This window comes from Osmerus mordax, chromosome 10 (genome assembly GCF_038355195.1).
Source record: "Osmerus mordax isolate fOsmMor3 chromosome 10, fOsmMor3.pri, whole genome shotgun sequence".
In the NCBI taxonomy this organism is placed as follows: Eukaryota; Metazoa; Chordata; class Actinopteri; order Osmeriformes; family Osmeridae; genus Osmerus; species Osmerus mordax.
The window spans coordinates 10,591,052-10,614,431 of record NC_090059.1 but is presented as its reverse complement, the minus strand read 5'-3'; the positions used below and the strand labels follow the sequence as shown (position 1 = coordinate 10,614,431).

The following is a 23,380-nucleotide window of genomic DNA, read 5'->3' as shown; positions in this document are numbered from 1 at the left end:
AGAAGTGAAAAAAAACAAAAACACAAATCACGTAGTTTAAAGACTTCAGCTGGGTTTAAAATAGCCAGGTCATTGACTGGCGGCACAGTAGAAGGATAAAGGTTGCCAGCCTTTAATGCTTCTGAAAAAGTGGAGAGGGATAGATGGAAGGAGATGACAAGTTCCGAAGGCCTGAGTCTCTCGTCCAACCGGTGACCAAGGAGGTCATGTCTAAGTCTGAAACTGGACTGCACATCATTATTTAGAAGCTTATGATTAAAACTGTCGGCCTGTTGATGGGTCCGCTCTATGTGGACTCCCTTAATCATAGCAGTCCCATTTCATACAGGTATCAAACATTCATTCAAGTCATCCACCACTCAACATAAGTGAAATAATTAGTCATTTTGTGAGTAGTTTTAATGAGATGTTTCCCATGAATATCACAGTGCTTCCTGAAACACAGCTGTTCTGTCCGTTAATATGTACAGGAGGGAAAACAAACAATAACTGTGTATAACAACAACAAACAATAACTATGTTCAACAAAAAACACAAACATAACCGGACTGAGAGTAACACATTTCTTAATGCAGTGCGCTGACCATAATAAAGACTAAAAGCTCAAGAAGGGAGAATAGCATACTTCAGATGATCTTATATCCTTTGGTCTCCAGTCAGTTGTTCCGATCTTCGCTTTAAACAGCTCCCCACTCATCTTGAGACCAGCTCCACTCTACACACAATGTATGACTGCAATCCTTTCAACAGAGAGACATCCACAGCTGCATCACATCCCATAGCTCCAGTCTTCACCTACCTAAGTGTGTAATAGGAATGAGAATAGATGATTTCACCAACCTCTAGAAGACTAGAGGCTAGTGGAGGTGATGTCACAGACCCACTTCCTGTTTCTGTGTGTGGGTGGCCTCATCCTTTCCCCCTCCCCTGGGACCGTCACAAACTGATGAGTTTTTCCCCCAGATCTGCAAAATGCAGGCCTGGAGGAGGTTTTCAAAGTTCCGTCAGGCACAATGTCCTTGACTGGCATCTTTTCAGTCATACAAAAATGTGTTCCATGTCATCCAGGCAGGCAGACCTTCCCCGCGAACAGCAGTCCCACTATGGTGAAGAAGATGGAGAGGACAAACAGGACGTAGGAGGAGCCCACTACAGTGTTGTTGGGCAGCTTGTAGGGCTGGCCTCCCACCTCGTTGATGTAAAACCCTATCGGGAATATCAGTGCTGCCATACAGAACAGCACCACTTTGGAGGAGAGACAAAAAGAGAAAGAGAAAAGATATAGTTAGCTCGCAACTGAAAACAACACGAGTGGTCTCGTTTTAAAAGAGGGCTACATGCCACTAAGAATGGCCAACCCAGAATAGAGGTACAAAAATAAATACTATAGCCTGTACCCCTTGTTCAGAGCTAAACCCGATGACAGTGTGCAATAAATGTGTTCACTCAGTCACAATGTTCTAGAGAATCACAGCAAAGTAATTTTAGCTCTATTATTACACCCTGAAGCACATCTCAGGACTGCTGAATAGCTTTCTGTTTCGCTCTGGGTTGATCACGGTTAAGAGCGGCCAGCTTTCCTCACTGGTATTTATAGAAGCACTCCTCTCTGTAGGGGGGTGGAGGTTCTGAAGGACACACTCAGGAAACAGCAGCCATAGGAACCACACAAAAGCTTTCACAGAAATGAAACCCCCCAGTGGTGCCAATCTGGACCTGGATGGAATCCACTAATGTCCATTAGTGATCTGACAGTATCTCAAGGTAAGTCTGACCTGTGCCATCTCTTCCCCCCCCCCCCCCCCCCCATGTAAGATACACAAATGTTCCAACCGGTTCATGTCTTTCCATTATAATTGGCATCTATGTGTAACTGAGGTGCTACCTACTGCCAGTGAATGCGATCCAGCGGGCATATCGTGTGGCCTGGCGGTGCCAGTGTGACGCCACCAGCAGGGCGCAAGTGAGGGTGAGGGAGATGATGCCGAGGATGATGAAGAAGAGGGTGGTGACCCACTCCGGAGGCAAGGTCGGGGGGATGCAGATCCGCGTGCGCCCATGGATGGTCTGGCACTGTCGGACCAGGCCCACTGTCAACGCACCTGGAGAAGGGGGACACTCAAGGTTAAATCACTTCAACACTAAACTCCCTCTACTCCTCTCACACAGTCCAAAGTGTAAGTGGAGACTTGTCTGGTTGTATCTAGTCTTATCCGGGCTCACTTACCACTGCAGGTTAACTTATCATTGCTAATTCATGTGCACCAACAGTCCTTCATAATAAACAAAAGCCTTCATGTTCCATTACATAACATCAATGTGTTTCATTACAGTCTCATCAGTTTTAAGGCCAAGTAAATGATGTGTCACTGTTGACTAATATACAGTTTTGCCACCATGACTGCATGTGTTACATAGTTCCCCGGGCCACACAGCGAATACTGGCCTACGTTACATGTTATCAAGCAGCAAAGACATAACGACCTCCCGGGTGACACCAGGTTCCGCCTGCCTTCCCTTGTGACCTCTCAGAGCCAAGTGTTGGCTGCATGCTATGGAAACAGACCCAAATAGTCAGAATCTTGGACCATCACCCAATGACAGGGCTCCCTGGGGAACCAATCAGTGACGCATGAGGCTGGATCACCCAGACCCGAGCAGTACAGGTTGAAGGGGGGCTAAGAGGGGAACAGAGGAAATAGAGAAGAGAAAAGGAGGGAAAAGATGAAGGGGAGAGAGACCTTTTTCACACAGTGACTAGCTGCCAAAGAGAGTCTCGTCTTCCTACCCCTAGTGCCTAGTGGGTCCAATTATGTCAGCTAGGTGGACATACACACACACACACACACTCAACAATAAAAGCATCAACACCGAGATCATGTAAGGAATGCTTCAGCTCAGCCCCTTCCAACTACACAAGATGAGAGAGACGAGAAATTAAATCCTCCTACCCCTTCCCCTCCTACACACACACACACACACCTCCTCCTATCCACGGTAAGGTGGAGGGGGATCCCTTACCCAGCTGTTTGTGTGGCTGAAGCAGAAAGGAGACTGAAGACAGGAGCAGAAATCAGCAGAGAAGCACAATCATTATTTGGAGTGTGTGAGCTCTTCATAAGTGAGCTCTTCACAAGGCCCATTGCTACAGATACACTAACTCCAAGTCGTACTTTATGTTCTCTGGCACTGTTTGGAGGACAATCTTCTCAGGGCTGTTCAGCAGCTGTTCCAGGTGTGTAACTGGTCATATTGTTGTGAGTGTGCGTGTTGCAAAAGTGTTTCATGTCTGTAGTTAGTGAACACTTCCCAAACCCCAGTCAGTCCCCTGCTGTTTCAAACTTCACAACAGAATACCTGCATAATGACCAGGAGGCACGCCATCATATACACACACACACACGCACAGTATACAACCTACACTTACATACCCAACAACCATACACTGCCACACACACACACACAGACTATGTCTAGTTTCAAATAAGACTATGGTCATAAGACTGATTACATTACTCTTTAACAGCATCAACTCTTATTAGGTGTTTTTATAAAGATATTTTTTCTCACTGGGGAACTGTTCGAGGAAAACTATTGTGAATTAGCTGAATAGTGTGGACAGTTACATGTTTTTTTAAACTTGAAAACTCAATAACTGTGTTCCTTGTCAAGGCCACCTTGAGTTTTCATAATATTTCATAGTTAATGGAAACAGTTTCCGTTCCCAACAGACCTAATTAGAAATAGCAAAACACCTCCATTTACAAACAGTACTACCTCTCAGGTAATAAGTATCAGGCCAATTAAACAGAGCCTCAAAGCTTTAAACTAGCTCTGATAATGACTTCCTCAGGCTAACTGGTATGGAGGTTGAGAGCCATCCGATGGGAAATGAGATTAGAGTATGAACGAAGCATGGACCTCCAGCTTTGATGAGAGTCATGAGCTGCTGGAAGGCGGTCAGGGCCGAGGACGAGGTCCTGTTAATCCGGTCTAGTTGGGTGTTGCTCGGTGATATTCTGTGGCTGGGATTGTAATGGCTTGCCACGGTTAGAATGGTAATGTGATGCGGTTGTAAATAGCCTACACAGGATAAAAAGTGCCTTACAGCTTGTGATACGCTCTCTCATATAGGCTACACACACAGACGCTGTCACTTGTCACACGACATGCAGCAGTGGTGATGGAGTCGGTGTCTGGAAGGGACATGATTTTACAGAAGGCTAAACGTGTATGTACACATATTGGTATACAACTATGATGCCGAATACGTAGTATTGTACATATGGATGTTCTTATACTATAAGTACCAAAGGTTAAGAGAAAGATCCTCACCTGACTTACCAGCTGATTCCCCTGTATTGATCCAGTCTGGGTTTGCGATGCTGGCGATGGCAAAAATGTCTGCTGCGAGGAACAGGCATCCTGATATGATGGTCAATTTATCCATAGCCTGGTGTTGATTATCTGGTAGCTCCAATGATGGTCGCCGATTTGCTTTGAGAGCCTATACGTCGTCCCTCAAGGTAGAGAAGATAAACAACACACTGAAGCATTAAGTTCAAATGCTCTATGTAGCACGATTGGGTCTTGCCCGGTGACTATATAGTCGTCATCGTTTGAGAGACTGTAAGGCTGTCATCTTAACGCACCAAACCCGTTTACCATAACGTTCAGTGCGTTGTGCTCTGTAACGTAAAAAGTTCTTAGTTTTTTTATATCCTACCGATCACCGGGGATGTATTGGTTTAGCTTGCACTTTCTTCCAAGCCAGAGGTGCGTAGGCTATTAGGCTACTGACTGCCCTCAAGGCTTGGACATTTAACAGGGAACTCCTGCTGTTTCACATATTTCCACTGCATTGTGCCGCATCCTGGAGACCAATTGGTAACCCAAAGACACATGCATTACGAGTAAAAAGAAACATCCGAAAATTCTTCCAGTATTTCACCGTTATTATCCGTTATTTGTTAATCGAAAATAGGCTTGTGCACAAATAGCCTCTGTCTCCTGGCTTTGTATCCCCCTCTCTTCTCCATGAAGAACAGCTACATCTCACATTAAACCCCCAAAATATTCAAAACACGCGAAGAATATATCGAAAACCACAATCCGTCCAGACCAAGTCATGTCCCCGCGTTAACAGAAAAACCCGTTATTTTCCGTCTTTAAATGTCCGCCAGCGACTGTATCCTTTCGTGGCAACATTGAAGCAATCTACTGACTATCAGTCGGCTACCTAACCACGTTGAATGTGTGCTAACGTCAGCTCTCGCGAGATAATACTTTAAGAGGGTGGCGCTGTTGTTGTCCAAAGACTGTATATGTGAATTCTTGCCATTGTGGGAATAAATCCCCTTTCATCATAGGTGTGTTTTGTTTTTCATTACATTTCCTATTACTAAATCCCACTATTGCATGTTTATAAAAGTATTATCAACTAATTTGCTTGAAGAACGTCCTCAATAAACACACACAGTAACAAAAAGACACAAAGCAAACCACAAATATTATGGTAGACAGTTTATTAATGAATTTACATCAGCTATACAGTTCAAGAGGACACATGGTCGTGGACCTTTATTTTCCTTTGATGAAGGATGAATGATCCACTTAAGAGTGAGAACAAGTATAAATATCAACTGGTGGGATGAAAACATTATTTTCTAGAACATCATAATTATGGTAGTACCAATGACCATATTTCTTTTTGGGTGTTTGTAAAATGGACAGATGGTCATAGCTTTACCGTTTTAAATCCCAGGTAGGATACAGGGTGACAGAAAGGTTAAATCTCATCTATGAAGGGTGTTTTTACAAGGTTACCAGTGGAAGCCATGGATTTCGTGCCGGAAACAAACTTCTGTGCAGCCTGGAAAACACAATTGTCTTCAGTTTAGTATGAAAGCTAAACAGTAATACTTTCTTTCAGACAAGCACATGACAAATCAAGCTAGTTAAACTCATTCCCAAATTTTTGGCCACACTAGCCAACAATACTCAAGACCATCCCAAACAGAAGCATCACATAGTTGCAGAGGTTAAACTCACTCTCCAGTACAAATATTCCACCCTTCTAGAGCTGCTTTTAGGTGATGTAGCTGACCAAAATTTTCACGTGTATGTGTTACCGCTACCTTCAGTGTGAGCCCAGTGGGATTTGTGGGTTAGGAATCACAGCGCAGTGATGATTACTATTCTGCATTCCTCCTGTGCTTCTCACCAGCACACTTATGTGGCAACGTTCTCTCCGTCACTTACGTTGACGACGTCAGCAGTGGCAACAGTGTCGATCTTCTGGGCGACGGCCTCAGGTGAGAGGTAGGACCCCGCAATCAGGGCCTGGTTGCCCATGGCCTCCAGCACAGAGTCAGAGCTTTCCAGGGACATCAGGTACTGAGCCTTCAGCTGAGTCCTTTCCATTAGGGTAACGGCCAGAGGGACAGTCCATCATCAATCATGTATCATTACAGCTTCAGATGGACAGGATTAACTTGATCCATAACATTCACAGATCATCAAATGGAAACCTTTACCAAAAAGCCACATAATACCAGTGCCACTAAATCCATTTGCAGGTTATATTGAAAAGGGGTGCTTGGTGCTGACACGTGTGTAGTCAGTCGACTAGCTTACTTGGCTCTGGTCAGGGCAGCAGCGTCAAGATCACCATCAGCAACAGCCTTTACCTGGCCAACAGCAGCCTGGATCACCTGGGGAAGGGGACAGGGAAAAGTAAATCAACTTGTGAATCAACAACAACCTCGGTATGTTAAACGTTAACGTGAAAATAGTATGCCACATTTCCTATGGTCTGAGATTCAGACAAAAATGTATTGACGTGTCCCTCTTGAGTTTTGATCGATTCAGCCATTGTATACTTGACCCTCTGACGGCTGGTGTTGATACTCACGTCAGTGGCAGAGGCAGCCTGGGAGATGGTGTACACTCCAAACAGACCAGAGTCAGAGTAGCTGACGTTGAAAGCAGAAGCCTAAATAGAAACATAGTTCAATTTGGTATTTTATATCCCAAAGTAGCCTTTTATTAAATTTGGAAGTGATAATTCTTATATATATATATATATATTTTTTAAGCAAGAGACCAAGCTGAACACCGTCCCAAGTGTCTGTGACAGTAAACTGCCTGGCACTCACATCAAATGGCTCGCTGGTTGTCTTGGAGATGCCTTGGATGAGTTTGTTAGTGGTGTTGGAGCCCCTCTTGATGTAAGGCCCCGCCCCCAGAACGTGCTGCAGCACACTGTAGGCCCAGGCCTCTTCTGAGCCAATATGAGCCCCCTCAGTCACCACGGCTGAGTGGACCAGACTGTTGGAGTTCTGGTTACGTGTTTCGCCTGGAGCAAGGGAGAAATGGAGGACAAGATCAAGTGAGAGAAAGTACGTGTTTGGTGTTGAAGAGAGGAAGCAATATATTGTAGCTCTTTCTTTGCCTTACGGCCAATCGATAATTCCTACTGGTCAATTCTGTTCCTAAATCGTGTCTTGGGATTAAGCAGTGTGTGTGTGTGTGTTTGTGTGCGCTGAATCACCTCCTCTGTACTGAACCTTGGTCCCAACTGTCCCCATACCACTCCGGATGTTCAGAAACTGCTCCCCAACCTGAGTCAGCACAGTGTGGTCCACACCTGGGTACACAGGACAGGAAAACAAGATCAGTACATCATCATCTGCAGTCACTGTCATACACTATCGGTGTATTGGTGAGAATCTATTAGTGAGTCTACAGTGAGAATAGATTATTCTCTATCCATTGTCACTGTCACACAATATATAAATATTCTGTTGTTCAACATGGTACTATGTCTAGGTGGGTAGTACAGACTTACCTAGTCCAACCAGAGCCATTCTGGAACTTGTGAAGTTGTTTTCAACATAGTGGTGCAGCTGAAGAGAGATGAATATGGTTACAACACAGACACACTGAACAATAGACACACTCCCAAAGCTGGTCAAGCAGCATGTATATATCATAGTACATGATCATCTGGATGTAACACCACTCGCAGCGTTATCTGTTCAGTCATACATCATCGGCGTGCTCTTACATGGTCAGAGTTGATGTTTCCCACCATGTAATCTGGGCAGTAGAGGGAGTTGGACAGGGCGTTCTTGAAAGCTGCTGCATGTAGATCCTCAATCAGCCCTGGGGAGACCAGACACAGATTTAGTTCCAGCTCACCTCTTCAGTCCAGATCATATCGAACATATCGGAATATGTCCACCAGGACTGAGGCGAGAGAGAGAAAGGGGGACGTGGCAAACCTATCTGAGGGCTTTGTGAGGCGAGGGCCTTGTCCATCTTCACCCTGGAGGTCAGGTCAGACACCTCCCACGGCCGGAACTCTGGCGCTGTTGTCACGTTGATCAGGTACTCCATCACTGTGTCACTACCAGGTGGAGGGAGAGAAGGAACCAAAGAGAAAGAGGAGAAGATGATGTGGATGATGTCTAGTCATGAAGGACGAGAGGGGTATGAAGAAACCAAAACCAAAAACCCTTCCAATGCTCACATGTGGTCTCTCAAGCAGTCGACGGAGTAGACCATGTTCTCTCTGCTTGAAGTCACGCTGCAGACAAGAAATCACCACACATTAGTGACTCTGCATTTCTTTTTTAAATGTCTTGAATTCAAAAGAAGAGCATATCATGTGCTTGTCTGTACGGAGTCTTGTTACTGGCTGACTGACCTCAAGCTGCCTCCCACTGCCTCCACACCTTGACAGATCTTGAAGGCAGAGGCTCCTTTGGTGGTCTGGAAAACACAAGCAGAGATGGATTCATTAGATCAGATAAGTGGGGCCACCTGCATGCTTTGGGATCTTTGGAAGTTCAACCTAGGAGGACCTCAGGAAGTTCACTCATGTCACTCAGTCACCCACCAGGTTGGCGGCAAGGCGGAGAAGGTGGGTGACGCCCTGGTTGCCGGGGCTCTCATAGCGACAGCCAGCCTTGATGAAGACTCCAATCTTGGAGGCCGGGGAGTAGTTCTCCAGTGAGGCGATGACCAGTCCGCTGGGCAGCTTGGTCACCTGGAGTAGACAGGTAGATCAGTGACCTGTAACCGCTGACGCACTCATCACACAGAGCAGTACACACATAACAGTGCATGGTTATAAATTCATAAGCTTTATGACAGAGGCCTGAACTAATTCTGGGACAAGTCAATTAAATCATTGAATTGTAGCAGAGATGTGTGTGTTGTAGAATTACAGGTTCACAACATCACTCCCCCAAACACCCCAGTCTTACCATCCCTCCCCTGACTTACCAATCCCACCCAGGCCTAGACAAACCTTATCCACTACATCCCGACTTAGCCCTTAACCTCCCCATCCAACCATGCACAGGCCAGCTCCCCAGCACCCTCCTCCACATACATGGACATCGTGGTAAGAGTGGGCCACCCCAGGGGAGACCTTGAGGCCTGCCAGGGGCTCACTCAAGGGCAGGTCTGTTCTTGAGGCGGCATAGCAGCGTTTCTGTGGAGAGAAAGACAAGTCAACACCCACTGACCTGCACATCTTGTGGATGAAACTTAACGCTCTCCGCCGCCACATCCACCTTACGGGCAGCCTGGGCTGTGTAAAGCCTCTGCAAATCAGAAAACACACAGGCGATATCATCACATGCACGTGGGTCTCGACTAAAGGGGATCAGGTGGAGGGCCATGAGATAAGAGAATCAGAGCGAGAGGAAAACGTTGATGAGGAGACAGAGTCTGGTTGATCAACAAATAATCAATATAAGACTGTTGGGTTTCCTAGAGACCTTACATGACCAGACAGTGTTCAGCTATGAATACATCCCTCTTTAGAGTGAATTGCTACTACATGTAATAAAATAACATAGTATTGTGATAAGTAGGTGGTTTTGTAAACCTTGTTGAATGAACTGAAGATCAACTCTTAAAGTGACGTGAAACTAAACCGGGCGTACTGGCTGTGAGCCCGTCGCGTACATCCGCAGGAACACATACACATACACGATGTGTGTCACGAAGTGTAGTCAGACGCTCTTGTCGTGTCTTGTCGAGCGTCTGAGTCGCACAGTTTATAGATTGACAGATTAAGTGCTGCCAGTGCTGGAAAACCATAAGGATATAGCTTAGGTGGCTTGCTAGCTACTGTTGTATACCCGTCTGACATAACTGACTGATCGGAGGACGTAAACATCTTCAGACAGTTTCTCGAGTTGGGTTCACCAAGACAAGAAATCACATCACAAATGTCGAGAGCGTTTACTGGCACATATATATTCAGACCAGCGAGGTTGTCGGGTGAGTTCTTACCGATAGTTGACTTATTCCCCGAATCCCCTTCATATCCCCTCTGTACTTCTACCAGGGCAATGAAACAATATGGCTGACTCGTGAATGCCCTACCCAGAGTTCCAAGCGCGTCAGATTCTTCCTCGATGGATTTTTAAACCAAACCAAACCACGTCCCCTACTGTCCTGGAGTGTAGCGGAAAGAAATTTGGATTTCCAAATCCACAATTATAAAATTGGGCAAATATCCCACTTATTTTTCTGGATATTTTATATTGTCGATAAGGTAGGGTACTTTAAATAAATTACCGAATTAAAGGTAAGCTACGTGAAGGAGAGAATCTCCGTTCCAAGCATTTCCTGTCCCGGTAAAAGGGGTTCTTTTTGCGCATGTGTAGAGTTGCTGCGCACTGAAACACGTGTTGAAGCCGACGAACAGAAAACGCAAAATTGGAATTTCACCGAGCCTCATAGGTCTGAAAACATTGTGTTCTGTAAATTCCGAATTAATACGAATTTACTAAAAATCAAAAGAAGGTCAACAATCCTCCGTGAAGCATTCGCCGAGAGGACCAGCAATAATAAATCGAGAGCTTAGACCTCATTGAAAACATCAACGGAAGCCATCATGGTGAGTTTTGAGTTCATTGACGGAACCATGTCTATATTCTTACGGTTAACTACCTAGCGAAGCAGCTTTAAGTTAGTTAGTATGTTTTTGGTGGTGGTGTTAATTGTTAACATATAGCCATTTGTTCTCTCAGACTGACGCTGAAGTGAACCCTAAAGCCTACCCCCTGGCCGATGCAACGCTGTCTAAGACCATCTTGGACCTCGTGCAGCAAGCCTCCAACTACAAACAGCTAAGAAAAGGGGCCAATGAAGGTGAGTGCCTGATACTAGTAGGAACCATAGTTACAATATTGGAATGGGGTGAGCCTATGTAATATCCATCCACTTGTAAAGATATGTATATGTAAAATCTCCCCCCCATGGGTAGATCTGTTACAGCCAGTCCCCTGTAGCCTACAATACAACTACATTGGATGTGAAACCAGTCTGCACCTTCAAAACGAATACAGTGCAGTGACAACCATATTGAGACTATTTGTAAGACCAAAAGTCATGGGCTTAAATGGGAGTTAATGGCTGCTTCACCGTACTCACACTTTCTCTCTCTTGACCCTCAGCCACTAAGACCCTGAACCGAGGGATCAGTGAGTTTATCGTGATGGCTGCAGATGCTGAGCCTCTGGAGATCATCCTCCACCTGCCGCTGCTCTGCGAGGACAAGAACGTGCCCTATGTGTTTGTGCGCTCCAAGCAGGCTCTGGGCCGCGCCTGTGGCGTCTCTCGACCCGTCATCGCCACCTCGGTCACCATCAAGGAGGGCTCTCAACTGAAGCCGCAGATTCAGTCTATTCAGACTGCAATAGAGAGACTGTTGGTGTGATTGTATTATACATTATAATTCTCTGGTGTTCATGGTCCCTGAGAGGGACACTTATCAGGGAATTAAGTTAGTCCTGGTCTTGTTTTTTGATAAGGTATCGAATTGTCTTTGACAGAGGCATTGATCTGTACATTTATCTGTTTTTTATTTAGGGAAGCAGAAAGTAGCCGATTTTTGGCTTAAATCGTGTAAACTTATGTTTTGTGATAATAAAACATGGTTATGGTTATTTTTTATGAATGTCTGGTGTTTTCTGTGACATTGCAATAGTATGACAAGTTTCACATGGTTAAAGCAATGCAAATGTGTGCCACACACAACGAAGTAGGCTATTTGACAAGATCGATACACATCATAACGTAATTTAAGCATTATCCCGGAGATTTTCGCAAATTTAGAAATCCCGGCCGAACAATTTTTTACGTTTTGGTAAAAACTTAAATTCCAATTAAGAAATAAACTGTACTGTACCTTTACTATCCTTTTAATTGTTGAGTTGTTGAGCGTGTGACTCATTGGTGATGGCCTCTTGCGTAACGGAGACCACGTGAGTTTCAGAACTTTTGGACCTCGCTTCAAACAACCTCGCCTCCGTGGTGGTTGGACGTGGATGGACATGACTGACTCGCCAGCTGTCATAAAGCAGGATGAGGTGGAGGGTCTGTTGCTATACAAAGACCTTATTCCCCGTCTGGAAGTGGCGATGGGGAAGTTCTCTAAACGGAACAGCGATGAGTTAATTCAGCCCGTACGCACCGTGATCCCGCTACAGAAATACAATGGGTAGGTTTCCACTAATGGTAACGTCCTTATGTAAATCAGAATTTAACTGGTCAGTAACGAATTATTTTTGACAGATTTTTGGGTCTAATGCCAGCATACATGGTACATGAAGACGTCTTATGCACTAAAATGGTGTGTTTCTACAAAAGAGAAAGCGGTTCAACTTTGCCCTCTACCCAAGCTACTGTACTAGTGTTTGATCCCGAGTATGGTAATTTGAAAGCTGTGAGTGTACATACTAAAATGCCTGATTTCCGAGATCAGATGTCGTAAGTGATTATTGCACCAGAAATACGTTTCGGGAGAATCAGTAGTGTGGTTTTCATGTCTAGGTTATAAATGGAGATGTGATTACTGCCAAAAGGACAGCAGCGGTATCTGCTATATCTGCCAAGGTAGTAGGCTACACCTTCCCACTCCTGACTAATTTTATCATCACTTCCAAAACGTATACAAACACATGTTTTGATTTTATAGCCATTTTTTCAAATGAATTCAAATTGTAAATGTTGTAGCCTAGTCTACTTTTTCATTTCATCCATTTAGCAATGAAATAGCCTACTGTACCTTAGTGTAGGTTTTGGAACTTACTGGTATTTGGAATTGTGGTTTTAATCTCATGGAATGTGTTCTGTTGTCCAGCTGCTGATGCCAGGGCAGTCTGAGGTGCTAGCCATTCTGGGAGCAGGTCACCAGGCTGTCAGCCACTACCAAGTCTTCACTGAAACCTTCTCCTTCAGGGAGGTAATGAGGTTGAAAGAACACTTTAATAAAGGGAAAAAATGAAGGTAGAAGTAAATGTAAATGACTGTACTATACAGTAAGTATATCACTAGAAGTTTGGTGTGTTTACCATGACCGTGTCAGGTGCGTGTGTGGAGCCCGAGGAGAGAGACGGCAGCAAAGTTTGCCAGCTCCGTGGATGGTGCTGTGTCAGTGTGTGACTCTGTGGAGGAGGCTGTGAGAGGGGCAGACGTCATAGTCACCGTGACCCGTGCCACTGAACCGGTCCTCCTCGGGAAGTGGGTCAAACCAGGGGCACACGTGGCAGGTGAGGGAAGGCAGTCGTAGGGGTTTGGTCTTTCTTACTGTAAACGATGTGCATTTTTTTATGTGTGTAATAGGAGTCCAGTAGGAACTCTGTGGTATGAATGTGTTAGCTCTGTGGGAGCTCTGTGTGCCAGCTGTTTGAGATGTGTGTGTGTGTGTGTGTCAGCGGTGGGAGCCTGCAGACCAGACTGGCGAGAGCTGGACGATGATTTGATGAGGGAAGCAGTGGTTTATGTGGACAGCAGAGAGGGAGCCACGGCAGAGTCTGGGGACATCATCCTGTCAGGGGTCAGTCCCTCCTCTCTTACCGTGTGTTTGAGTGTCTGCCAGTACTTCTTTCTGTCATACTGAGGGAGTGTTATTTCCTATCCATGTGTTACCATGCTATTACACTACAGTAACTGCAGTGGTATTACTCAGGATAAGAACAGCAACAACCTGACAGGGGCTGTCTTATATCTCCAGGCTGAAGTGTTTGCAGAGCTGGGAGAAGTTCTTAATGGAAACAAACCTGCCCACAGAAAGAAGACCACCGTGTTTAAATCCCTAGGTAGGTGTCATCACCCTGCCATCCCCTGTAACCCTCTCATCCTGTCCCTCCCAGGGTCTACTAACAGTCTTTCTCTCACCTAGGGATGGGGGTACAGGATGCTGTGTCTGCCAAGCTGGTGTTTGACCAATGGGAACAGCAGAGGAAGCTGTAGCATAGCCAGGAAGGAAGAGGTGGATGCCCCGATACTGACATTTACTGATAAACGTAATTATATATTCAAATAGGGTGGGGAAAACAAACTACCAATGCAGGTCTGTGAATTTATTTGCTTAAAAAACAAATAACACAACAGATTATAATTTACTATTGAAATAAAATGAAAATTTGTGTTTTCTTTATGCCTACAACATTGCTAAATGCTGCTGTTTCTCAAGGGTGAAGATTAAAAGTCCTGCACATTTTGATCACAGTTCATGACAGCTGGTGTGCTTGGGAGAATAATCACCGGTACAGTAGCAAGTCACCGATCTAATGATTATGGTTCCTACAGCACTTAAGACGCTACAGTATAACAAGACATGGTGGCAATATACAGGTTCTGAGAGTTCAAACATTGTTCTTAGATCTAGTGAATCAGTGCTGACAAGACAGGACAATATTGACATAACATTGTGATATTCAGCATCACACTGTAATCCCATCACATAACTATTCAGAGTAAAAAGAAGCCAACATCAGAATATATTTGAACTCTGAAGTTAGAAATGGAACATAAGAGACTAAAAGTTGCTGTGCCTGGCCAGGTCTACTGGTTAAAGGAATGAGAGTAGAGAACGCTATACAACGCCGAGTACACCACACAGATACCTTGGGCTGTAAAAGCTAGCCGCCACAGACATGATCCATGATTGATGACTCCATTATGTAGGATTATTATGGTACAGCATGTACATGAACTGTCACAAAACATGAAAACCGTTGTATAACCAGAGGTATCTATATTGATTTGGACTGATAATCTACTCCCACCCTTAAGAAGCACTTCTGTAGACCTGCCTAGTGCATGAAATACTGTCTGTCTACTTTAAATGGAGCGAGAGGGGTTGCAGCTTGCTGTAGATCATTAGTGGATAAATCAGTGGATAACCTTTAAAACCGTCTCGAAATATGATACCAACTTTAAATCAGTTTTGTTTTAAAAATAGTTTACTGTGATAGATCAACTACAATTGTACCAGGAAATGTTTTTTGATCAGAATTTACTTGAGAGAATGATTACAGAACTTGGCGACATCACTTCATTTAGAGTTTAGAAGTTAATCATTTAACTGTCACTTTGAGATGGTCATATGGTATTCAGAAGAGAACTCTAAAGGGACAAAGACAGTATAATTATTACATTTAATGTACATAGAGCAACTACACAAAGATGACAGTTATCCATTTGGCAACACCTCAACTACAGTCTGTAAACAAACGATATGGGCTCATTAAGAGTGGAAAGAGACTGAAACAGATGAGCAATTGATTAAAAATCTTCTTGGAAAAATAATTCAAAAAAGGGAAAAAAAGATTTGGGGAGTAAAACTAGAAGGCAGCAGGAATTTCTTAGTGTAGGGAAACTGATGTTTCCCGCTCCTCCTTGAGTCGATAGTCGAGTTAGTTCTATGATCGCAGGATACAAATCAATCATATCTAAGTAGTAATTATTACAATTGTACAGAGAAATATAACATAGGAATACACATCCTTCTGTAGAATCCTCCCTCTACTTCCTGTCTCCAACTGACCCCTTTCCCCCTAAACACTAGCCTGGATCTGACAACAGTGGATAGACACCAAGATGGATGACCCATCCAGCCAATAAAAGGGAACTGTAGTGATCGCTCCATGACGTTAACCGTGTCCAGCTCTCTCAGATCTAACCTAGAGGAGGGGGGGGGGGAGGGGAGGGGGGACTTGACATGGGACTACAGGAAACACCCCACCCTCTTCCTTTCCAAAAGGTGAGCTCAGACTGCAGCAGCATTCCTCCCACTTCCCGTACCAAGGCTCATTAGAGGATCTTGCACTTCCTTTTGGACTTCTTGACGGGCGGGGGGCAGAGCACCGCCCTGATGGCCTCATCAAAGACCGTTTTAAGGCCACGCTGGGTCAAGGCTGAGCACTCCAGGTACTTCACAGAGCCTAAGAGCAGAAGAGGTGAGGAGAGGGGCAGAGAGAGATAGAAAGACATTACAAATAAACCATATTTACCTTCTTAGGTTTTCCTTATTAACAACGATAAACATGTTTACAGTTCATAGGGAAAAAGGCCACGTTTACATGTATTTATTTAGAAGATGCTTCTTTAAAGGTTCTGGACTAAAACAATTTGTATTCATACAGCGCCGTTTAAACCACTTCAATAGACTACCACATAAGACATTTCCATGACGTTGCCCTGCCCTAGAAGTGTTGCTATGATGACAAGACTGACCGATCTCTTTGGCCATGGCCAGGCCCTGGGGGTAGGTGATGGGGGACAGCTTCTTCTCCTTCAGCTTCTCGATGGTGTCCTTGTCGTCCCTCAGGTCCAGCTTGGTGCCCACCAGGATGATGGGCGTGTTGGGGCAGTGGTGACGAACCTCAGGGTACCACTGGACAGAGGCCAGGCAGACGGGAGGAGAGTCCGGTCAGTACAGAGGAGGCAAGGCAATCACAAGACCTCAACTGTTTCACTTAGAAGGGACATGAAACCAACCACAACAGGGGCGATGGCCTCACCTTAGCCCGGACGTTTTCAAAGGAGGCAGGGCTCACGAGAGAAAAGCAGATCAGGAAGACATCCTGGAGAGAGAACAACATCAGCTCATCAGCTTAGTATAACTGAGGGGCGTACCAATGACGACAAGAAATGCTCTGAACAGGTCCCAATACCAGATGCTATACCTTTCCCCACTCCACAACCAGCAGTCACCACATATCACTAGTTTATTTACTGATCAAGCGAACAATGTTGGTCTGACTAACGGTTCCTCTCTCCTCATAGGCTGAGGGTTGCCAAGACCACTCAAACAGAGCTGCCTTTCACCTCCTCCCTGCCCTTCGCCAGCTATTGTGGAGGGAATGTGTGTAGACACAGGGCAGTCATAAACCCCCTCACATACACTGCCAGCCCTTATAGAGCCTGGCCTGTGCATGATTCATGGTCTGTGTGAGGTTGTGTGTGGCTAGTTCTGCCGAGTGCATGTGTGTGTGTGTGTGTGTGTAGATACCGTCTGTGGGTAAGACAGTGGTCTGAGCCTGTCGTAGTCTTCTTGTCCTGCTGTATCCCAGAGACCCAGGTTCACTGGTTTACCATCCACCATCACATTGGCAGAATAGTTGTCAAAGCTGGTAGGCGAAAATAAGTGGTTTGTTAGAACAGGTTTATCAGGAGATGTGAGCAACATATTACCAGGAAATGTAGACACTTATAAATAGGAATGAGACAGAAGATATTGATCTATCTAAATTATTTATGGATCCTTGCAGAATCAAGAAGAAACTAAGGAGGTCACTGTTTGGATTCCGTTAATCTCGGAAAGGATTCAGCGCAGTCAGCTAACAGTTGGCGTCCATCTATCTGCTGACTGACTCGTCATGTCAATCTTAGGATGTTGAGTGCACACTTACACTGTGGGGATGTACTCTCCAGGGAATGCATTGGTGGTGTAGCTGATGAGCAAGCATGTTTTACCCACAGCCCTGGAAGGAAGGAAGAAAGAGAGGCAAAAGAGTATAAGAAGTGGTGAGTCATGATCGCACAGTTAAAACTACCATGTACACATCCTGATGTGTAAGAAGTCTCACCATCACCAACACATACAGTTCATGAACGGTTTTAATTCACTGGACGGTTAACTTAAGAAACAATCCCCTGGCCTGTCTTGTCATTGTTCTAGATACTGACTGAAGGGAGCTTTGTCATGTCAGCCATGCTTGGGGTTCCCTCTTCAATAGGCCCGTGGTGGTACCAGTAACAGACCATGGCAGACAACATTCACCACCGTTTGTTTACATTCAGCCTCAGATCAGCAATGCTGGTCATGGCAAAGCCTGGTACACACTGTTGGAATGTCCTAATAAATCAAACAAATATTCCAAAGCATAGGAAAAGTATCCTGCGTGAAATAGCATAACTTGAGGAAGATGGAAGGATAGACCGTGATTATGACACCTTCATTTAAAATTATGAAAGGAATAGCCGATAGTTTAAAGTGGGAGGAGCACCCAATCTGGTGTGATTATTAGGTGACAAACACGAGTAATAAATAAAAGTTTTTGACCATCAAAATAAAATAAAAATGAACAATGCGGAACTCATTCGCTCGCTATTCGGGCAGCATGTCGCTCACACCCAAGTTGAAGTTGTTAATAGTTGAGCTAGTATTAGCAGGCAAGCCATGCTAACAAAGCTAGCTACCGAGACAGGGTGTACGTCATGTATCCCACCAATAAACTACCTCATATGTGTCAAATGTACAATCACACACGTCATTAATGGTATGCTTGAGAAAATATTAATTCAACTTACCCGTCCCCTACTACCACACACTTGATGGCCTGCATTGGAAACCTCTCTGGAGCTAGCGAGTTAGCTAGCTAAAGTAGGGTAAGCTCGTTCTCGCCTGGTTAGCTTATTAGCGCACACCACCACTGGCAAACCACTCTTTTGTTGCGTGAACTTATTTGAGCAACACAGGGAAAGCCGGTGTTGAAGTCTCGACTAAGGAACAAAAGTTTTAAAATCAAGTTTAAAGGATAAACCGTCGGGTCTTTCTCCTGGACTCTACCTTGGTGGAATTAAAACTTGTGAATCAAGAAGCCACCACCCCAAAAAATTCTGGTGCTAAGATGAAAAAAAACGCCCTTAGACAACGGAAGCTGTAGGTTCCAAGTCCATGCAAGTCATTTCCGTGGATATTTTAAGGAATGTTGGGAAACGCCACCTAGTGACAATATGATGGAATTGGGATTCTCAACAGTTCAGTTTATCAACACAAGGGTGCAGTATTTCCTCATTTGTTTACTGGTGTAGGAAAATAGTTATAAAAGATGCGTCTAATATAGTATTGTATAACATTTTGGAATCCTTTACATTTCGTTCATCTATCACAATATAAAATGTACACGTTTATTATTGATTAATAGCATCTTCATGGCAACTCTTCATTCCCCCTACTGCCCAAAGACAGCTACCCCCCCTCACACACACACAAACACATTTCATGTTTTACATTAAAGAAAGATTATTTTATTGAGGGATTTTCAGTGGAAAGACACATTAACAGGATAAACAACCACATTTAGCAGGGGCTAAAAGCATAGGAGGGAGATTACTGCAAGATAAACATGTTGGCCACAGAGTCATTAGGACAGCAGTCATACACACACATGAAGTACATGGGAAAGGACATGCACTGTGATCTGCATCCCTGGTACAGAGAAAATACTGCATATGCAATCCTTTCCTTTTTTAGGGTGAACTCTGATTTGTCAACGTGTGTGATTGTCTGTGTACATGTGTGAGAATTTGTATAATCCAGGGTGTGCAGGTTGTAAGGTCCCAACAGTAAGTACTGTAAAGCAAAGTTACATTACTAACCCGTTCAGCAGTCTCTAACAGAGCTGTCATGCTGTTCCTCTGCTGATCTCCAGATCAGTTGTATACCCATGTAGCCACAGAGAAACATGATACATTAGATATGATGGGGCTCACTTAGCTCCGGTCAGATGGGACATCAAATGGATTTTCCGTGAAATTCTATGCAATAGTCGGTGAGCAAGCCGTTAGGTAGAGATCTATTAATAAAGAACTGCATTTTTTCCAAATGTTTTAGTCTGTCCTTGCTGACTAAATCCCAGTTGTTCGTTATAGGGTTGCAGCTGTGTCATTACTTTGAAGCTCTGTAGCACAATGAATCCTCAGTGTTGTCTTCACAGATGTTGTCTTCACATTAGAAATTCTACTGTCAGGGACCTCCTCCAGGGATCCTCTTATATTGTTTACAGTGAGATGGACCTGGTACCTCTGACTTTGACTTTGGAACGTGGACTGATCACATTTGCAAGTGCTCACAGTGTGCACTTGCACAAGCTAAATATGGGACATTGTGGGAAGACTTGTGTGAAATACATTTTTGTTAATGGTATTGAATTTTACTCCAGCACCTACAAACAGAAACACTTGGTGCTATGTCTATGTTACAGAAACAGAACCGTTTAAACAAACCCCAATCTGCCCGGTCTTTACCAGCAAACGTGATACATCACAGTACAAAGGAGGTGGGAGTTGTCCAAACAGACTTTACACTGGGTCAAAGGTTTCCCTTTTAAACCAGAATTTCGGGAACAGAGTAGGAAGGATGTCCCCCATCTCCTCTTTTTTCCTCCCCACCACCTCTCCTTCCCTCCCCTTGGCTGACCACCTCGCCCTCTCCCACTCTCTGTGAAAGGAAGGAAGGCCTGTGTGTGTGTTTGTACTTGTGTGTACTGTAGGTTTTGTCAATGAGTGAAGAAGCTCAAAGATAGTCAATGGACGGGTATGTATTGTCACTTGTACTTAAGTGTACATTCCGTTAGTTTAATCCCTTAGTGATTAAAGTCAAATCAATTTGTAAAAAGGCCACTGTTGGGATACATGGAATTTACACCCGACCCCTGGCTATATGTATATGGGTCTAATACATGACACAAATATATTCTCATGAAAGTATCACACTATCAGCAAACCGTCATCATGACTAAATATTACCAGTAAAGTAAGTGAGGCTTTACATTGGGTTGTCAGTTTTCATCAATAGTTCCAAGGAGGAAATATTTCCTTCATCTTTTATTTCTACTACTCCCATCTTTTGCTCACTCTCCCTTCATCCATCCATCCCTCCCTCCCTCCCATCCTCACTCCCTCTCTTCCCTTTACTGACTAGCTCACCCTCTGCCACCCTCTGTGAGGAAGGAAACTGTGTGAGTGTGTGTGTTTGTACATGATCATGTGTGTTGGTTTGATACAGGGCAGGATGGCTCCAGGATAGTCAATGAAAGGGTGTGTGCTGTCACATGTCCTACATCCAGGAACATTCTAGTTGTGAGTAAACACAAACATTTGAGTGAGAAGACTCAAGTGCAGATCTAATCAGGGGGGCTGATCAGGGATGGGGAACAAGACAGGCTGTCATCTGTGCTGTCTCTGACTGACTCACTGTATTCTCAGAAAGAAACATTCTTCAGTAATATGTCAGAACGCTCCACAAGCCTGCTGACTGCGGGAAACTGCTGGGTTTGTATCTCTGTCAATGATTCATGTTGATACAGCAATCTAACCTGATGTTTCTGCTACCGTGGGCATGCAGCAACACTGAGAGGAACATTCAGGGGGACATTCCGGAACTGTGTCTGGAAGGACCGGGGGTGGGGGGTAGGGAGGAGGTAGGAGAAAGAGAAAGAGAAAGAGAGAAATTGTAAAGTGTAACATTGGTTATATGCATCCTTCTATTTAATCATTCTCAGATGGATGACTGAAGCTCAGCCAGTTGGCTCTTGGCATGATGACCCTCATTATAGTCTCATGGGTCAGTGAATGTTTTAACAGTTCACACAAGTGTACTGTAACATGTGCCACAGAAAACTTCAGTTTGACAAAAATGATTGAGTGTATCTGTCTCTATGCTGAAGATATACTGTGTATCATCTTTATACATACACTATAGATGCAATACACAAAGAGCCCCCTAAAGCTCCAAGAGATGACAGAACTAAATTAAATCCATATTGCATTTCATTTCTATTGGAAAAAATACACATGAGGTCCGGACAACCAGAGAAGACCTATGAGGAACGACAGAGAGCATAGGCTTCCAGTCAAAGCCAAGTCAAAGTGTGAGGAAAAGCTCGAAAAGGGCGTCATTCACTGGACCTGCCATCAGGGTTGGGGGAGGGGGGTTAGGTGTTGCTGCAGTGAGCTAGCACCCCCAGCGCAGAGGGAGAGAGTGATGGCAGATAAAGATGATCATATATGACTGCACAGCTGCACGCCACGGCCCCGGTTAACTCGGTCAGCCCTCACCCCCTTTCTCGCTCTCCTCCTCCGCGGCCTGGCCCACGCCTTAATCTGACAGACATATGCTACCAACAGAGGTCCAAAGCCTCCAGCGGAACATGGAGGGCATCCGTGCATTTGTTTTCTCTGATTGCGACTGGAAACCGAGCATCAATATGTCTTACTTTATGGGTCTGAGTCGATGAGGGAGGAAGGATGATGAGTGTGCAAATGTTAAAACTCCATTGATTCTGATGAAAGAAAGCTGCAGGGCTTGTCTAATGTAAGATAGGTTAGGCCTAGGAGCTTAAAATCAGTTTGTGTGAGAATACGCAGCTTGCCAAAATTATTCAGATTCACCATCTCAAGAGCCCGAGCTTGTATGGTCTCCTGTAATCTAGCAACAATGGGAAGAATGTTTAGTGAAAGCCATTACGTTTTTCCTATTGTTTGAAGGAATATGCATGCCATTGTGCCTGATGAAGAGGGCTGTTCTGGTCTCCTCCTTGGACTGTGACAGGGAGGAGAGGCAAGGAAACGTTGTAGCTTCCTGTCCCACGCAGGATATCTGCTCTCAACACAGGAAATCATTCCCCCAAACCAGAGCCCCCTGCTTTCCTGGCTGTGTTGGAATGTCTGGGTGTGCACTCAGCTGTATGAGTGTAGGTGTGTGAAAGAGACTGAAAGAAGGCCATTAGAGAAAGCGAGTTACAGCGGGAGAGTGAAAGAGAGCATAGAATCTCCCTATATCTTACAAAGGAAGAAGAGGAGACTGAACTGAATAGATGTGTATTGTGGCTGTAGACTGTTGTTGGATCTCCTCTCTGCTCTCTCCTCTGGTCTCCCCTGCGAATCATTCCTCAGAGCATCAGAAAGCCTCATGTTTTTCCTCTGTATCAGAGGCAGACATTGCTGTTTAGTGAGATAATCCAGATGTGTCTCTGAGTGAGCGAATGAGGGAAGGAGACGGAGAGAGAGAAATAGAGAGAGAGAGAGAGAGGAAGGACAGAGTGACATAAATAGCAGGGGGAAGGGGCACAAGACTAATCTTGTGGTTTGATTTCATGTGTGAAAGAGGCTGTCTCACTGTGTAAAGTGGCTCTCCTATGCTTCACAATGTCCGTTGACACAGACAGTCTCCTCTCTTCACATTATCTGTAAACCAAAGCAGATGCTAAAGTGCGCACCAAATTACACGATAGGGTCATGAATATGTTATAAAAACTTTCTGTTTGTCATTCCTCTCTGC

At 44.6% G+C, this 23,380-nt stretch overlaps 5 protein-coding genes across 7 annotated transcripts; 2 read left to right on the top strand and 3 right to left on the bottom strand.

Moving 5' to 3' along the window:
* Window positions 1-381: 381 nt before the first annotated feature.
* On the bottom strand, window positions 382-5,190 carry LOC136950559 (uncharacterized protein C16orf52 homolog A-like). Of its 2 annotated transcripts, none has more exons than XM_067244967.1 (3): window positions 4,336-5,190; window positions 1,890-2,102; window positions 382-1,245 (listed from the first exon to the last, which is right to left on the bottom strand). In XM_067244967.1, exons 1-3 carry the CDS (start codon window positions 4,448-4,450, stop codon window positions 1,061-1,063), a joined length of 513 nt encoding a protein of 170 aa, XP_067101068.1. In that variant the 5' UTR covers window positions 4,451-5,190; the 3' UTR covers window positions 382-1,060. The 2 variants fall into 2 exon arrangements, with proteins under 2 accessions (XP_067101068.1, XP_067101069.1); XM_067244968.1 differs by having other exon boundaries at window positions 4,345-5,184.
* A 318-nt stretch (window positions 5,191-5,508) lies between these two features.
* uqcrc2b (ubiquinol-cytochrome c reductase core protein 2b) lies at window positions 5,509-10,482 on the bottom strand. 2 transcript variants are annotated; one of them, XM_067244562.1, is made up of 14 exons: window positions 10,312-10,482; window positions 9,537-9,614; window positions 8,903-9,052; window positions 8,711-8,775; window positions 8,534-8,590; window positions 8,286-8,410; window positions 8,069-8,166; window positions 7,850-7,907; window positions 7,553-7,648; window positions 7,158-7,357; window positions 6,914-6,994; window positions 6,637-6,713; window positions 6,262-6,415; window positions 5,509-5,872 (listed from the first exon to the last, which is right to left on the bottom strand). In XM_067244562.1, exons 1-14 carry the CDS (start codon window positions 10,342-10,344, stop codon window positions 5,789-5,791), a joined length of 1,356 nt encoding a protein of 451 aa, XP_067100663.1. In that variant the 5' UTR covers window positions 10,345-10,482; the 3' UTR covers window positions 5,509-5,788. The 2 variants fall into 2 exon arrangements, with proteins under 2 accessions (XP_067100663.1, XP_067100662.1); XM_067244561.1 differs by lacking the exon at window positions 9,537-9,614 and adding an exon at window positions 9,401-9,502 and having other exon boundaries at window positions 10,312-10,377.
* A 227-nt stretch (window positions 10,483-10,709) lies between these two features.
* snu13b (SNU13 homolog, small nuclear ribonucleoprotein b (U4/U6.U5)) lies at window positions 10,710-11,977 on the top strand. Its single transcript, XM_067244563.1, has 3 exons — window positions 10,710-10,921; window positions 11,055-11,175; window positions 11,481-11,977. The coding sequence occupies exons 1-3, from the start codon at window positions 10,919-10,921 to the stop codon at window positions 11,741-11,743; spliced, it is 387 nt and encodes a 128-aa protein (XP_067100664.1). The 5' UTR covers window positions 10,710-10,918; the 3' UTR covers window positions 11,744-11,977.
* Window positions 11,978-12,309: 332 nt separating this feature from the next.
* crym (crystallin, mu) lies at window positions 12,310-14,463 on the top strand. The gene is made up of 8 exons (XM_067244200.1): window positions 12,310-12,526; window positions 12,601-12,751; window positions 12,859-12,921; window positions 13,169-13,270; window positions 13,394-13,577; window positions 13,743-13,864; window positions 14,042-14,126; window positions 14,210-14,463. Exons 1-8 carry the CDS (start codon window positions 12,354-12,356, stop codon window positions 14,278-14,280), a joined length of 951 nt encoding a protein of 316 aa, XP_067100301.1. The 5' UTR covers window positions 12,310-12,353; the 3' UTR covers window positions 14,281-14,463.
* Window positions 14,464-15,311: 848 nt separating this feature from the next.
* LOC136950099 (ras-related C3 botulinum toxin substrate 1-like) lies at window positions 15,312-18,965 on the bottom strand. Its single transcript, XM_067244201.1, has 6 exons — window positions 18,628-18,965; window positions 17,727-17,798; window positions 17,327-17,444; window positions 16,836-16,898; window positions 16,549-16,708; window positions 15,312-16,256 (listed from the first exon to the last, which is right to left on the bottom strand). Exons 1-6 carry the CDS (start codon window positions 18,660-18,662, stop codon window positions 16,126-16,128), a joined length of 579 nt encoding a protein of 192 aa, XP_067100302.1. The 5' UTR covers window positions 18,663-18,965; the 3' UTR covers window positions 15,312-16,125.
* Window positions 18,966-23,380: the final 4,415 nt, after the last annotated feature.